General features: G+C 46.7%; 1 protein-coding gene across 17 annotated transcripts in view; it reads right to left on the bottom strand.

The window, feature by feature from the left end:
• Positions 1-16940, bottom strand: part of LOC105496374 (protein tyrosine phosphatase receptor type T) — a 1121698-nt gene extending 1104758 nt beyond the window's left edge. For 14 of the 17 annotated variants that reach the window (XR_011613330.1, XM_071079280.1, XM_071079278.1 and 11 more), the window contains exon 1: positions 15846-15998. Coding sequence is in view for 16 of the 17 variants with exons in the window: in XM_071079280.1 (XP_070935381.1) it covers positions 15846-15990 (145 nt within the window). In the remaining variant the exon portion in view is untranslated. Of the gene's footprint in view, positions 1-15845; positions 15999-16561 lie in introns of those variants that run through there. The other 3 variants (XM_071079290.1, XM_071079294.1, XM_071079282.1) reach the window with 2 other exon arrangements.
• Between the last annotated feature and the right edge of the window lie 661 nt (positions 16941-17601).

Here is a 17601-nt window from a genome sequence, read left to right as displayed (position 1 = left end):
TTAAGGCACATGATGAAAAAGTCAATGGCAAGGTATTTGGTGCCTTTGGAAAATCAGAGATAAAATTATGCAGGCCCTTATATCTCAGGATCAGAGATTCTTGCAGCAAAATCTGTGACATTCAACACCTGATGCATCCTACAAATGCAGAAGCAGTCCCATCCTTGGCTTCAACCTCTCATTTGTAAAACTGGAGTAATGATCACCTGTCTTAAATCCACAAGGTGGATGTGCTGTGGAGAAAGTAAACTCAACTAACTGTCCAGCCAGAAGTGTTTTCCTAAACTGCTGCGCTTGCTGGAGCCCCAGAGGTCCGAAGTCCATAGTGTGGGATGACCCCTGGGGTTTGGCATATGGCACCTTCAGGTGCTCGGTCTCCAGTGTGGAATCAAGGGCAGCTATATCTAGGGGCTCAACCTCTGTTCCAGGACAGGTGAGGGTCCTCCCCTCAGAATTGCCCCCCTGGTATGACTGGGATAGTTGAGACTCATTTGTAGGGGAAGATGGAGCTTCTTTCTGGGAAAGACAGTCTCTCTCTCCCATACCTCTTATTCCCATAAAAATCTTCTAACATTCAACATCACGTGGTGATTCAGAATCCGGCCTCTGAATGAGACGACCACAGTGTGATTGTGGCCAAGCCCTCGAACCTCCATGAAACCAATTATCTTATCTGATACATGGGATTGCTGTGTCTGCCTCGTGGGATCATTATGAGAATTAAATGAAGTCTTAGAATTTCCCTCAAAGACATGATCATTGAAAATTCTGAAAAAAAAAGGCTTTCCACCCAGACATTTCAAACAGGATCTAATTTTCTCCGTAAGTATGAATTTTGCACAGCACATGACACAAAGTAAGCCAGACAGAGAGAGCATAAAGTAATAGCCAAGAACACAGAATCTAGCCTTGAATTCTTCTGGCTCAAGTCAAGTTCCAACACTCACTAGCTGTGTGACCTTGGGCTTGCTACTTAACCACTCTATTCCTCAGTTTTGATGATCATTGTATCTACATCGTAACAGTGTGATGAAAACTCAAGGAGTGATAATTAGTAAAACCCTTGAAAAGTATCTGGCTCATTACAAGTATTTAAAGCATGTAATAATGTTAGTGTTTCCTATTTGGTAGTCATTTCACCTCCTGCATTTATTCCTCTGATTTTCAGTTTGGATCCTTCATACTCAGCAGACCCTGCTGCACCTGTGATTTTCATAACTTTTGAATCTGGTCCCTACCATTATTGCCCATCATCCATCATTTCACCAAATGATTTTTCCCCTTCTTGAATTTTCTGCTTTTCATTCCAACTTGAGCCAAATGCTCTTCTCCTCTGTATACTCTTTTGGGTTTAGAAACCTTCCTCCTAGGAAAGTGAAAATCCCTGCTGTCATACTCTAATCTGGACTGTTCTAATGGAGTCGCTATTTGAAATGAACAATCCTTGAAACAGGTTGCTTTATCTTCTAGACCTGGGGATTTCACAACTTATTCCTTTTGAACAAACAAACCATGAGTAATGTCATATAACAAAACTGATCCGTTGGGAAAATATATTTTTAATATATTTAATCTTTAGCAAAGATATCCAATGATTTGATTTTCAGAACATAAATAAAAATCCTAAAGTCAGAGACCTAGAACTTTAGTCTTTAAGAAACATAGAAATCATCTTGTCATTTCACAGATGGAAAAATGATGCCCAAGTTCACAGCACCTCTAAACATTGAAAAGATTGCGCAACATTATTCTTTGAGTCAGATGTGCCTTTCTGAGGCCTCAGGCAAACCTAAGGCCAAAGGCTGTCCTATGAAAGAATCTCTGCTGTTTCTCTGGGGAGCGAGAAAGTCTCCTCCGTGGAGGTGCCGGGAAAGAGGAGAAGGATGTGTGAAAAGGGGATAGAACTGATGGCTAAGAAGGTCCCCTCCACTGGGCCCCACGCACCCCTGTTCAAATGTCTCTCTGTGTCTGTGATAAAGTTCTCTATTTCCGTTCTTCTGCATGATGCAAGGGTGTTAAGATTCCCCAGAGAAATCCTTTACAAACTCTGAAATAAGGCCTTCCATATAGAAAATAAATTCTAAATTTGTCTTGAAAAGATGACAGAAGAAAACTGTACATATATTTGAAATTCCTATTATCAGTACCTTATTAATAAATCTTAAATTTCAAGAACACCACTTGGAGCTGTGACTGTACCACTGCACTCCAGCCTCACAACAGAGTGAGACCCTGGGCTCTGACTATGCCACTGCACTCCAGCCTGCCAACAGAGCGCGACCCCGGGCTCTGACTATGCCACTGCACTCCAGCCTGCCAACAGAGCGAGACCCCGGGCTCCGACTGTGCCACTGCACTCCAGCCTGCCAACAGAGCGAGACCCCGGGCTCCGACTGTGCCACTGCACTCCAGCCTGCCAACAGAGCGAGACCCCGGGCTCCGACTGTGCCACTGCACTCCAGCCTGCCAACAGAGCGAGACCCCGGCCTCTGACTGTGCCACTGCACTCCAGCCTGCCAACAGAGCGAGACCCCGGGCTCCGACTGTGCCACTGCACTCCAGCCTGCCAACAGAGCGAGACCCCGGGCTCCGACTGTGCCACTGCACTCCAGCCTGCCAACAGAGCGAGACCCCGGGCTCCGACTGTGCCACTGCACTCCAGCCTGCCAACAGAGCGAGACCCCGGGCTCTGACTGTGCCACTGCACTCCAGCCTGCCCAACAGAGCGAGACCCCGGGCTCTGACTGTGCCACTGCACTCCAGCCTGCCAACAGAGCGTGACCCCGGGCTCTGACTGTGCCACTGCACTCCAGCCTGCCAACAGAGCGAGATCCCGGGCTCTGACTGTGCCACTGCACTCCAGCCTGCCAACAGAGCGAGACCCCGGGCTCTGACTGTGCCACTGCACTCCAGCCTGCCAACAGAGCGAGATCCTGGGCTCTGACTGTGCCACTGCACTCCAGCCTGCCAACAGAGCGAGATCCCGGGCTCTGACTGTGCCACTGCACTCCAGCCTGCCAACAGAGCGAGACCCTGAGCTATGATTGTGCTGCTGCCGTGAACAGACATCACTTTTTAAAGGAATAATTGAAATGCAGAAATATTACAAAGAGAAATGCAATTAACACCTAGGTTCTTCTCCATCAAGAATTATCAACCAATTTTAACAAATTTTCTTAAAGTATGTTCTTCTTTTCAAAAGCAACAGAGTATTACAGACAAAGCCAAAATGCCCTTTATCCACCATCCTAGTTCCATTTTTCCCATACCTCTTCTAAAGAGTGTAGCCTTCCATTCTGCTTTCAATGCTGACATAAACTTACATAGTTTGATTATTAATACCTATTTGATTGATGTATCCATTAAATTGACTCTGTTTTCTTTCTGCAGAGGAACATGTGGACTTGCAGATGCTGACTTTGGTTCATGTACCAGAAAATCCTGATATTTGTAAATTAGTCCTTAAGTAGATGCCCAGATTGTTAGTATAAGATCATCCAAGATGCTGATATAGAAGGGAAGTGGCATAGCAAAAACTGGGATGCTTCTATGTACAAGCAGGATTCTGCTAGTTTGAAGAGGTCACTAGCACCTCATTAGTAAACCATGAGGCCAGAAAAAGCCAGCCCAAGATATACGATATCTGCTTCAACCCTGTGTAGTCACCATGCTCCCATAATATCCTATATTTTTGGCTAAAGAAATAAAAAATGTATAGAAGTTTGGAAGCACATCCAAGGTCCTTACCAGATAACCTGTGACCCAACTGCAATGACGCCATTGGTGTCAGAAGTGGGACAGACATGAAGAACCTACCACAATGGCCACATTTTGGACAGGGATCAGAATATCAAAGTAGGACACAACGAGTAAAGCATGCCTAAAACATGAGAATTTGGGGGGAAGGAGCTGAGTCTAGTGGAATTTACCCATGTTTCTTCTCCCTTCATCCATTTGGACCTGACATTTAGTGAAAGATGGCTGGCACAAAGGCAGTTAGCACGGGGCAAAATTCCTGGAACCTTTTGTGTGAGCCAAAGCAGTGGCTAGAACTAAGGATCTCCAGAAAAGCTGAAACCCCAAAAGGAGAAAATGTCTGAAGTTTCAGCCAAAAATCTATGGATCACAAAAGGATGCTCTCAAATTAGACATCTGAAAAGGTAACCTAGAATGGGAAAGATACCAAAGACCCCTAGAATCCCAGGTAGAACAGGTGGTCAGCAGCTTTCCAGGCACAACTGCTGAGGTTTTGGAAGTGTGAGGAAATGGGAATGGAATGAAGAAATGCTTCAGTGCTCATCAAGCCAACTCTCAGGCAGAACAACTGCAATACAGAGAGATTTACACAAAGAAATTTAAATATATGCTAAATATTTCGTATGTGGGAAGAGGAAAAGATAATAAGGATAAGAAATCTGACTTCATCAACCTTCAATAAAAAAGTGACCCATCAGAAGCCTGGCCCCAAGTTACAGTTTTAAACTAAAAAACTCCATTTTAAAATATGTGTATACTTTCTAAAGGCAGCAGTAACTTTGAAATTTGTTCAAATTTATTGCACTTTTCCACCAAAAATGGTGTTCGGAGGGTCAAGTCCCAGAAATATTTTTCTACTTGGAACTTTCTATTTTTCTTCCAAGAAGAAAACTTAAAGAACTTCGTTGAGATGGAAAATTCACCTTGGTAAGTATACCCAGAAAAAGTTTATAAAACTTCTGCTAAAGCAAGGGTGCTGTGGTACCTGGATTTGGTTGGGTGTTTGCACGATTAAGCTGAGCATCTCAAAAGTTGAAAACTGTGTATTTCCTCTTTTCCAGAAAGTTCCATTGCTCCTTAGTAAACCTAATAAAAATGACCTCAAAACTGCAACTGAAGTGTTAGACAGCTGGCCTCTACTTCATCCCAGACAATTTTGTTTATGAGAAGATAACCACCCTGAACTGGAGCCAGCAGAGATACAGGGAGGAAGCTGACTTTGTGCCTGGCTTCTTTAAGGCTAGAAGCTCTGGGAAAATAACTAATCATTCCTGACACGCACCCTGCAACTCTGATTTGAGACCGTTTAGAATCTTGGCTTACAGTTGTGGTTTCTGAGCTGAAAGTCACTCTCCCATTCCAACACACACACTTTCTATTTAAAAAGGTGAAAAAATAATGCAAAAGGTTAAGAGATGGTAAATGGACAGTCTTAGGCAGAGGAAAGATTCACTGACAAAGAAAAATGTAACAGTCAAAACATCCAAAGCTCTGGATCTGGAAAGAGAAGAAGGACTGGACACTGAAATGGCTTTGAACTCAAAGCTAGGACAGAAGAGCAGAACAAGTTCCTTGACCCAGGCCTGTTAGGTATATTTGTGCAGGTTCCACACCACAACAGGCAGCAGCCATGACCTAGACATGGTACCCCACCCCCCCTCACACCAGGAGGAGAGCCTGGCACCCAGTCTTGCACAGCCAGAAGTAGTAAGGCTGAAGGGGACAGGTAATAAATGGGAAACTGCTCAAAAACCTAACTCCCTGAAAGTGGAGGCCAAACACTTCCTCAAGGCAGATGAAGGGTGAACTCAAGGTGTCTTAGAGCCCTCCTTCCTAGGGTCACCTTGTAGAAATGACTCAAAAGGGCTTAGGGTTGGGACCATCATACATTGGTGCCTCTCCTGCCAAAATACAGATACCGCCTAGACAAGAACAATGCGGATCTTTGGCATCACCACCACCCCCGAATCAAACAGTTAAGCTGTAAAAAACAGTAAATTCTTGAAGCACATCTTCACCAGAAGTCCAAAGTCTGGTCATCTCATTTAGATTTTGACAAAACATCCTTCCTTCACTGCAAGATCTCCTGGGGCCCTAAACACAGTTACCTTGAAAAGAATATTGTGACAGTCTCTTCTGATGACTGTACTACTGCCACAACAACCACAACCAAGAGTTCAAGCATGACATGTTTCAATCCATATAATAACTTACGTGTTTACATCAGACTTTTTAATTGCTATAACTTATATTCTCTATGTTAGTTTTATGGAGCCCATTTTTAAACTTCTGGAAATGGGTTAGAAAGGTCTAAAATAACCACTAATTTTAAAAACTGGAATATGCAAATGTAATAAAAATATTTAATTTCAGCTAAATTATATTATAGCCCTAATATATTGGTGTTGTTTATAAATTGGTTTTTGTGGAACCTAGATACTAGTGGAAAAATTTTAGTCTTACAAAAACACAATCGTACTTCAGTCTTGGGGGTAAAGGTTGAAAAGTTTTCTGATGGATCTTCAGATTAATTCACTTTTACTTTCTGACATACCTAATTAACTTTTATAAAATTTAAACTAAATCCCTTCTGAGATACTAAATCTCTCTACTCTAAGGCCTATAAAGAGTGAAAACCTGACACTGAACTGACACTACTGCCACCCAAAATAAAAAGAATTAAAAGACCTGAACACACTTCAAAGGTTATATTTGTACTTTTCTCCGAGAAACAAGGTTTCCTACACTTGTGTGTGACTTCAGGTTCCTGTGGTGGGCAGCTCCTGAAGTGGATCCCAACGACCCCCACTGCCTGGTATTCATCCTGTGATGGTTAATCCTATGTGGCCACTCGGCTGGGCTAACAGATGCCCAGATAGCTGGTAAAATGTTATTTCTGGGTGTGTCTGTGAGGGCGTTTCTGGAAGAGATCAGCATTTGCACTGGTCAACTGAGTAAAGCAGATGGCCCTCCCCAATGCAGGTGGGCATCCTCCAATCCACTGGGGGCCCGAATAGAACAAAAAAGTAGAGGAGGGCAAATTGCTCTCTTGGCTTGAGCTGGGACATCCATCCTCTCCTTCCCTTGGGCATCAGTACTCCTGGTTCTTGGGTGTTCGGACTCAAGTCAGAGCCTACACCATCAACCCCCAAATTCTCAGGCCTTCAGACTTCCACCATCAATTTTCCTGGGACTCCAGCTTGCAGACTGTGGGACTTCTCAACCTTTAAATCTGCATAAGCCAATTCCTATAAGAAATCTCAGTCAATCAATCTCTCTCTCTCTCTCTCTCTCTCTCTCCCCCCCCCACCCCCGCTTCCTCCCTCTCCCTTTCCCTCTATATATATATATGAGAGGGAGAGAGAGGAAGGCGGGGCCGGGAGAGAGACAGAGAGATTGATTGAGATTTCTCTCATATATATATAGAGAGAGAGGGGGAGAGGGAGGGAGGGAGATATATATATATATACACACACACACACACACACATATATATACACACATACACACACACACACATACACACACATATATATACACACATACACACACACACACATATACATATATATACACACATATTTTTTTTTTAGACAGAGTTTCAGTCATGTCTCCTGGGCAGGAATGCAATGGCACGGGCTCAGCTCACTGCAAATCCCCCCTCCCAGGTTCAAGCGATTCTCCTGCCTCAGCCTCCCAAGTAGCTGGGATTACAGGCATGCACCATCATGCTCGGCTAATTCTGCATTTTTAGTAGAGATGGGGTTTTACCATGTTGGCCAGGCTGTCTCGAACCCCTAACCTCAGGGGATCCGCCCACCTCGGCCTCCCAAAGTGCTGGAATTACAGGCATGAGCCACCACGCCTGGCCAATATATAATATACACTTAAAATGTGATATATAATATATGTGCCCTGTTATAAATTCTAATATATAGTCTATTGGTTCTGTTTCTCTGCAGAACTCTAAGACAACTTCCTTGTGCAATTCCTTTCCCTTGAGTATGAGCTGAACCTAGTGACTTGCTTCTGACAGAATATGACAAAGTGATGTGATATCACTTCCCAAATTAGGTTACAAAGGATTGTGACTTCTGTCTTCCTCACACTCACTCCAGCCCTCTCACTTGCTCACTCTGACAAAGTCAGCTGCAACGTTGTGAGCTGTCCGATAAAGCGGACAAGTGTGTTTACATGTGTGGCAAGTGCCTGTGTGGCACGGAACTGAGCGTGGCATCTAGCAAACAACTCATGAGAGATGGAGGTCCTCAAGCCAAGAGCCCGTGAGTAAGTGAACCCTGCCAACAGTCATGTGAGTGAACCTGGAAGCAGACCCTTTCCCATTCAAGCTGAACTGACTGCAGCCTGTGAGGGGCCCTGAGCCACAGGACCCAAGCCACACAGATTCCTGAGCCAAAGAAATAGTGAGACGATAAAGCCACTGCACTGGGGGAGTAACTTGTTACTATCAGACAATTAATATAGCTCCTTTAGAAAAGGACTGGGCTTGCTTTTCCTTTTCAGAAAGTTGGTGCCCAAGAAAGAAACATGGACAGCTGGGACCTGACTCTGGACCTGACACTGGACCCAGGCACTTGGAGGCCAATTCCAAGATGCTAAAGAAAAAAAGACATGGTGACATCAACTTCTCAGCAATACTCATTTAAACACATAGTGTGGCAATGTGGCAAAATTATTTTTAATTAGATTAGTGAGTTATCCTATTCAAACTAACTTTATGAAATCAAAGAGACAAATAATCATAAATGCATGCTGTTTAGAACCTCTTTCTTTTCTGTCCCTAATGCCACCAGCCATCCCCATTTTACCCTGCTGTATGCCAGTGTTCAAAGAAAATACCAAAAATCTGCACCCAGATTCTGATGTTCCCACGACAAAGGGATCAGGGCTCTTTAAATAATAACTACTATAATAATATAATAAATAATAACAAACCAACACGTGGGTCTGAAAATCCTTGTTGTCACTGGAAAATAAGGACTCTCTCAAGGAGGCCTGGAGGTGGAAAATAAGAACCTGGTTTGAAGGAGCTCCCAATAGCCAAACTGATCACTTAAGCAGCACATGCACAAAAGCATAATTATAGTCAATCAGAGGAAGTCAAGACCACCCAAGGCCACAGTATTTGTGATGATCCAACATGAAGCACTGTTTTTAAAACTCCTGCTTGCTGATGTGAACCCATTCATTCATGCTCAGTTACAAAGAGACAAATGCGTGATCCCTGAGGGATGACTATATAACCACCCACCATGAGGTCAGGGAGGACCAAGAGAAATGGGTTTGTGGTCTTGTGTAGGCTTCTAGAACCAACAGGATAAAAGGGGGAGTAAAGCAAAATGAGGGGTGGTTTGAGAAGAAACAGGTTTCCAAGGTTCTGGGAAGCAGGAGCTGGAACATAACTGTGGGATACGGGGATATGTAGTCGGCAGCACTGCATTCTTCCAGGGAAGAGGATAAGCTCCATGACGCCTAGAAAGTTAGAAGTTTGCAAACTATTTTTTTTTTTTTTTAGACAGAGTCTCACTCTTTCGCCCAGGCAGAAGTACAGGGGCATGATCTCAGCTCCCTGCAACCTCCGTCTCCTGGGTTCAAGTGAGTCTCATCCATAAGCCACCCAAGTAGCTGGGATTACAGGCATGTACCACCACACCTGGCTAATTTTTGGTTTTGTAGTAGAGCCGGCATTTTGACACATTGGATAGGCTGGTCTTGAACTCCTGGCCTCAAGTGATCCATGTACCTCGGCCCCTCAAAGTGCTGGGATTACAGGCTTGAGCCACCACTCACCCAGCCGTGGTTTGCAAACATCTTTTAAGAGCAGCACTTGAAGAACTATTAGCGTGAAGTTCCTCCTGGGTGTTGATGGAAGCCCCTACAAAGGCAGAGACAAAGCTGGTGCAGAACTGTTTTCTCCTCTGTTCAACCTGGCAGGAAACCAATGGTGGGGAAAAAAAAAAAAAAAGTTGCACCTGCTCGTGATCCAAGACGCTTCTACTCTTCTGTTAAATCTCTACATCCTTAGCTTAATGAGAAAAGAAATGAATGAATGATCTCTTCTCTCCCCCACAAATCCCTACCCTACCAAAATACTCAGGGTAAAAGTTATTCGTGTCTTTAATTTTAATAGACATTGCCAAATTAGCACTCAGAAAGGCTGTTTCAATTTTCGCTACTCAAAAATGAACAAAGCTACCTAATTGCTCAGATCCTTGTCAAGACTTGATAGTCTCAAACTTTTGCATTTTTGCCAAATTGATGAGGGGGAAAGAATGCTACTTCACAGATTTAATTCACAGTCTAAAGAGCCTTTAAAAGGGCGAGAGATAATGATTTGCAAATTGCTAATACAACAAACTATTTTGGAAACTAGCAAGAGCTAAGTCATAGTAATGCCATTTCCTTGCTGCCTGTTTTCCGCCACGGACCAGGCTTGACAATTTACAGGAATGATCTCCAGCTCTTGCAGCAATGAGGCATCGGTAGTCCCATTTTGCAGATGTAGAAAAAAAGATTCAGAGCACTGAAGTAACTTATCAAGGCCACATCACAAGTGCATTAGGGAGCTGAGATGTACACATCAGTTTAACTTCACAAAGGCCCGTGGTCAAATAAAAGTTTTAACAGCTTTAGTCCATAAGATTTCATCCATCATCAGGGTACAATTTATACCTTTTAGCAAATGTAGAGTTACACAACCATCACCACCTTCCAGTTTCCAAGTCAAGAAAGTTAGAGGTTTGCAAACATCTCTTGAGAGCGGCATATCAACTGTTCTCTCAGGTTTGTTTCCTATAAACCCCTGCTCCATGCCTAGCCCTAGGCAACCACTGGTCTGCTGTCTGTCTCTATAGATCTGCCTTATCTGTGCATCTCATAAAATATGCAGTCTGTTACATCCAGCTTCTTTTGCTTAGCATAATGTTCTCGAGGCCCATCCATGGGGTAGCCTGTATCAGCGGTTCATTCCTTTTTATTCCTAGTCGTATTCCCTCGGAGGGATTCGCCGGTTGATGGACATCTGGATTGTTTTCAGGTTTTGGCTTCTGTGAATAATGCTGCTACAAACATTCATGTTTGTGTCTTTCTGTGGACATATGTTTTCATTTCTGTTGGGCAGATTCCTAGAAGTGGAATTGCTGGATTTTATGGGGAGTGTCTGTTTAACTTTTTAAAGAAACTGCCAAACTGTTTACCGAAGTGGCTCCACCATTTTTTATTCCCTCCATCATCAAACAAAAATTGTCAACTGAATATCCAAGAAATGTGAGACTTTGCATCTCTTCTACTTATGCTCCAGGGGATGTGCTTGTGTGTCACACGCACTTTAGCAGCCTGGCTTCAGTGTGAGAAAAAATTAAGTCTGCCACACTGTGGGTCTGCTTCAATTTCCAGGTGACTTACCAGTCTGAAAGTGGATCTGATGAGGCTTCTGCGCAGCCCCTCCTTGTGGATATACCTAGGAAGGGCGAACTGAAATAATGCTCACATTTGGAGATAAAACAGGCCCTAATGGGCCAGGCGCGGTGGCTCACACCGGTAATCCCAGCAATTTGGGAGGCCGAGGTGGGCAGATCACAAGATGAAGAGATCGAGACCATCATGACCAACATGGTGAAATCCCATCTCTACAAAAAATACAAAAATTAGCTGGGCGTGGTAGTGCACACCTGTGGTCCCTGCTATTCGAGAGGCTGAGGCAGGAGAACTGCTTGAACCCAAGAAACGGAGGTTGCAGTGAGCCGAGATCAAGCCACTGCACTCCAGCCTGGCAATAGAGCAGTGAGACTCCGTCTAAAACAATAAAAAATAAATAAAAATTTAAAAAAACAGGCCCTAATGATCACCATGCCTCACTGACACCTCCCTCTTTCCCTGTTCCGCTTTATTGACACATCAATTCCCATGTTTTTACGGTTGACTTCTGCTAGGTCCCTTTGGAATGTATTTCTAGAATCCTCACTGGGTCCCTCTGTATCCTCTTTAGCACCTGCAACTCTTACCAACAGATAAAAAATAAATGGCATTATTCTGCTCATTTCTGCCTCTCCCTGGCAAATAAAAGTGTCCAGCAGGACCATATCAAATGCTGAAACCCACGACCCCAACCGGTCACCCTAACCCACCTGGACACACACTATTGATGAACCCCTGTCCCTGCGGCTGTATCTGATTATTGTTCATCCACTGGAAATATGTGGCTTTCTTCCTCTCCACACTAATCGGAATCATTCTGTAAGATTTCATGAGACACGCTAACTGCTTTCTAGTATCTATGTGGTATTGCCTCCTGGACCCAATTCTGTAATGTGTTTGCAAATGCTATTATACTTGTCCGACATGGTTTGTTCTCAATAATCTCATAGCTTGTTAATTTATTTATTGGAATGCCATGGCCCTTGTTTGTTTTCTTATTCTTTGTTTTTTTATCAAGTGCACAAAGTTTCTTTGTCCCCCACAGCCCCAGAGTGCTGTGCACTTGATCTCCAGGTTAGGGAAGAGCAGAGGACAGAGCCCAAAAGCAAGGAAGGCTGTACACGGGAGAGTGTAGGAAGGGAAACAGAACGCGTCCAAATATTGTGTCCTGCCACAATATGTAACCATTTGTGGTTTATCAACACTTCTAAGTCAGAGGGTAAAATATGCCTAAAAGTCAACATTCCCTATTTAAACCCTTGAATGGCCAGATTTACTAGTGTCATCAAATTTCATTGGCAATCTCTCTGTAAAAGCAGGTGCAGGGAATCAAGTCCCTAAAAAGAAGAAAAGGAAGAAAACTGGGTGGGTGTGGTAGCTCACGCCTGTAATCCCAGCACTTTGGGAGGCCGAGGTGGGCAGATCACCTGAGGTCAGGAGTTCGAGACCAGCCTGGCTAATATGATGAAACTCCGTCTCTAATAAAAATACAAAAATTAGTCAGGTATGGTGGCACATTCTTGTAATCCCAGCTACTTGGGAGGCTGAGGCAGGAGAATCACTTGAACCCAGGAGGCAGAGGTTGCAGTGAGCCAAGACTGCACCACTGCACTCCAGCCTCGGCGACAGAGTGAGACTCCATCTCCAAAAAAAAAAAAAAAAGAAACTAAAAATCATCACCAAACCCAGCCATCTCATGGTCAGTTCACTACTTAGCATAAGACTGATGCCCCACCCCCCGGGCCTGTGCGCATACACCTGTGCTGAGGTCAGTAACAGACAAGGCTCCTCTTGGGACAAAGTGCCTATTATGTACCAGGCAATCTTCCATTCACTCTGCATATAACATCTTACTTGGTTGCCACAAAGTCCAGCAAGACAGCTCTAATTATCCTCGCTTTACAAATGAGAAGCTGGAGATCTGAGAAGGTAAATGACTTGCCCAAGCTGGCATAGGTAGAAAGAAGCAGAGGAGGATTCAAACTGAGGACTTCAGACGCCAAAGCTCACACTCTTTTCTCTAAACCAGGCTGCCTGCTGAGTTAAATTCCCCTGCGCCCACCCTCCCCCACATTATAGCTGCCATGAGACTCTACCGTCTCTTCACCATCATCAATAAATATTTATCAAGGACCACTACCTACACAGAATTGCTCTTGTTTCCACAGCAACACACTGTCACGGAGTCAGGGGAGTATCCCGTGCTTGAAAGAGTGATGCTGTCATGTCCTCTGATCATGGCTGTGAAAGGTGACAGCTACACTACTACATGGAACACTGTCTCAGCTGGCAGCCTGACGCCTGCAAGAGCTGTGCTGAGGACAAGCAAGAAGAAATTAAGTAGAGTAGAAAGAGAGTGGGTTGTAACCCAAGAAGATGGTGTGTTTTTACTATGTGTTTGCAATTGTTGCTGGAATAGAATTTAAGGCAGGTTTGCACATTAATTGTTCTTTTATTAGGAAACAAATCAAGCAATCCATGACAGAAAGTAAAATTCAACTGTACGGCTAACAGTTCCCCAGAGGTATACAGCAGTGATTATCGAGTTAAATGACTACATTGCTAACAATTGCAATTGCAAGTCAGTCCCCTATAAGATCCATTTTTGCTCTCAATATGTGGATTTTGAAATCCACTGGTAAATGAACTAATTATCCCCTTATTCATTTAACTGTCTCTCTCTTCCCCCATCCCAAATCATGTTTTGCCACATTGTTAAGAGGCTGTTTTTAAATGTTTTTTGTTTCATTTTTCTATCATTCCTTCCAAAAACTGTCGTGGCTCAAGAAATATGTCTTAGAGTAAGGAAAAAGGAAATTGCCTTTTGATGACAAGCTTCCGCCCCTGACTTTTGGACACTGAGACCAACATGTTACAGCAAAACATACTAGCCCAACTATGTTATGGATGTAACCTTACAAATTGAAATTGCTTTCGAGATTGGGAATTTTCAGATCAAAAGAACATGGAAAACACACTACTTACTCTTAAAATGTATTTATCCAAACTTGCCAAAAGTTTTAAATAAAATACTTTAAAGGAAATCAAGTTATTGTCATATTTATACTAGATTTGAAATTCTAACAATTTCTGAATTTAGGAATAAAATAAGAATATAAGTCCATTTTTTAAGTCAACATTTACAGTATTCTTGTTTTGGCAGATACAGATGTTTATGAGGAACCCTGGAAAAAAAAATCTAATTTAGATGGTCGAGTTGCCGTTAAACTGGAAAGGAGAGGACAGATATATACAGAAAATCCCCATTTCTACAAATGCGTGAGGCTTAGAATGCACCAACCAGTTCTCCAATACAAGCTAATCCCATTCGTTTAAGGAGCCCCTGGCACAAAGGCAGCCACTTGCTAAATATATGCTATATAGTAGGTTTGCAGAAGCCAGCCTGCTCAGGTAGACCCAAAAGAAACACAGGATGCCTTAACAGATTTCTTCCCAAACCATATTCCAGGATTTCTTTTCTTTCTCCTGCGTTCTAAAGAGCAAACAAAGAAAAGGTGCTCGCTCCTCACACTTCTCTAAATGTTTTAACAAAAGGCTGCTGAATAAACACATTACTCATTTAAAAATTGAAAAGAAGTTCTATTCCTGATACGAAAGCAACCAGATTTGCATTTTAATAGTTGTGGGAGAGCGCCACCTGGCGGGAGCATCCGGAACGGGCGGCGTTCAGCACTGGACAGCCTCCCGAGCCGGTACGGGTTTTACCGCTTACTACCCAAGAACGATTTGAGACCCGTGATGGAATATTTTTGATCCTGTTTCTGCAGCGGGAACGTGAGTGGTATTAATGTGCGGTTGGCCGGTCATGCATTAGAGGATATAAAATCTGAGTCACGAATCATGCCTGGGTGTCCAGGACTGCCCCGGGCATCCTCCCTAGCACCCCTCCCTCCCTAGCACACCTAACACACACTCCAAAATGAGGAAAACGAGAATTGTGCACCATCTTTAGAATGATGCTGTGGCTGTCCCTCTTCTCTCACTTGCTAATCCAACCTTTCAGCTTCACACACCTCTAAAGGAGTGTCTTCGTCACCCAACTTCCCAGCCAGGGAAACAGGCTGTCCCTTCACAGAAGTCGCCTATTCCTCTTCCATTTTGGTACCAAGCAAGGAAGGCTCTAACGCATTTCCAACGGAATGTCCCTCCAGCGGCCCTTAACCTCAGACGCAGCCTGTGCAAACACGCTGTACTTCCGCACAGGTTCGTTCTTTTTCTCTTTCTTCCTTTCCTTCTTTCGGTGAGATAATAAATGGGCACAGCTGTTGCTCAACGATCCAAAACGAGCCTGTTCCTGCGTCCCACGGGCTGATCTCAGCCTGTCCCCGTGATCCCAGCCACCTCAGCCCGGCGTAGTTACACCAAAAGCAATCGGTGCTAAGAAACTTTAAGGTGATTTTGAACTTGGAAGTACACCTGCAGCACTCCCTCCCTTCTCTTCTTCCCTCTGCCGCTACTCTTGCGGGGAGGGGGGGCTTGGGGCTGGAAGCTGCCTGCGGTGGGGCTTGGTGATGTTTAAGACCCTGGACTGTGATGCCCTCCAGCACCCGCCAACGTGCCTTTAGGAGCACGGCAGGGCACTCCCCCCACGCCCCCCGCTCCCCCTACTCTGGGGAACTACCTCTGCTCACCTCCTTCCCGTGGCCAAACCCAAATATGAGTCCCCGAACTTTTCAGGAGCAGACGCGCACACGGGTCAAATCCACTCCCCTCCAAGGGCCTTAACACGGGCGCCCAGCTACCTCGGAGAAAAGCCAGCGGGTAGGGCGGAGGCATTGCTCTCGGTCATCAACGCAAACATCCCCACGGGTGCCTTCAGCGGCTTGATTAGGGGAGCAGCGTGTTCAGAGCAAATGTGGAGCTTCCTGTATCTCCGAGGAGAAAAGAAAAGCCGCCGCCCCGGCAGCCTCGGCCTGCTGGGGACCTGTCCTCCCCACTAAAAGCGCGCGCTGCCCGGGAGGGAACGCTCCACCCTGGGCGTCGGTGCCGCTCCTCATCTCGCCGCCCCAAACACTCAAGTGGCAGATTCCGACAAGTGGGAGGCAGCAAGTGGAAATATTCGCAACAACCGCGGAAAGTTACTCCAGCCCGGGGGACCGGCAGGAAAGTGAAGCTGCGAACTTCGCCAAACGCGGGCTGCCGAGAGACGCGAGGGACCAGGCTGGCTGGCCGGGGCGCGCGGGGACACGGCTTCCCGCGCCTGCAGGCTGAGACCCGGGTTCCGGCCATGGGGACCCGCGCCCCCGCGAGCCCGCGCAACTTTCTCCTCCGAGGGCCCCGCGGCTCGGAGCCCGCGCGCATCCGGGAGGGAGCGGGGAGCCCAGGGGAGCCGAGCGGGCGCACTCACCTGCGGCGCTCTGAGCCCGGGCGCCGGGCAGCGGCGGCAGCTGCAGCCTCAGGAGCAGGCTGAGGGCGAGCGCGGCGAGGCTCGCCATCCGGGCGGCGGCGGGCGGCTCAGCCCCTTCCCGCGGGGGCCGGGGCTGGGGCCGGGACTGGGGCGGGCGCGGGGCGGCCCCGCATCGCCCGTGCGGCCGCTGGCTGTGAGCGCGGCTGGCTCCGCTCGGGCTCCCGGAGCCGGCGCCGCTGCGCTCCAAGCCGAGGCGCGGCGCGAACTGAGGCGGGAGGCTGGGCGGGGGCGGGACGCGGGGGGCGGGGGGCGGTGTCCCCCGAGTCCTAACGCCGCCGCCGTCGCCGCCGCCGCCGCCCGCCCGGGCGCTCCGCCTCGGCCGTGCACACACCCTCGCGCGCACGCCCGCGCCTGGCACACGCCCGCGGCTGGCACACGCGGACTCCCCCGCACACCCTCTCCGGGGCCGACCAGCTCGGGCCGCTGGCACAGTCACGCGCGTCCACACATCACCCCCGCACCCGCACGCCCGGCAGGGTCCTCGCCTCTTCGCCCCGCGCCGTGCCGCGCAGCCAAGCATCGTCTGCCCTGTGGGGGCGCAGGTACGGGGGCGATGCGGGGAGGAGGGAGCGGGAGCAGCCGTTTGAACTCGGGTTGGGGAACAGGTGAATGGGGGTTCGGTGGCGAGAGGAGGGAGGGAGGGAGCAGCCCTCACAACTCAAGATAAGGGGCCAGGTGAATTGCGACAGCGGGTGGGGGCGTCTGCCCAAAGCTGGGGCAGGCGGCTGCTGGCCAGGGTCTCGGGCACACCCTGAGATGAGAATTTCATCTAAGAGCGCGCGCGCGCACACTCACACAACCCACTCACACTCTTCTGGGCGCATCGCTGACCGCGCCACAATCGCCGCCCCCCTCAATTAGCCGCCCACCCCATCTTCTTGTTCACCCACATTTCTCTTGTCCCCACCACCACCACGCGGAAGGGGGCGCAGACGGGGCATGAGACATCCCCCTCCACCCCCCGCAATTTTTCTCTGGCA

Source organism: Macaca nemestrina, chromosome 15 (genome assembly GCF_043159975.1).
Source record: "Macaca nemestrina isolate mMacNem1 chromosome 15, mMacNem.hap1, whole genome shotgun sequence".
NCBI lineage: Eukaryota > Metazoa > Chordata > Mammalia > Primates > Cercopithecidae > Macaca > Macaca nemestrina.
The sequence above is the reverse complement of the archived record's forward strand: the minus strand, read 5'-3'. Positions and strand labels throughout refer to the sequence as shown.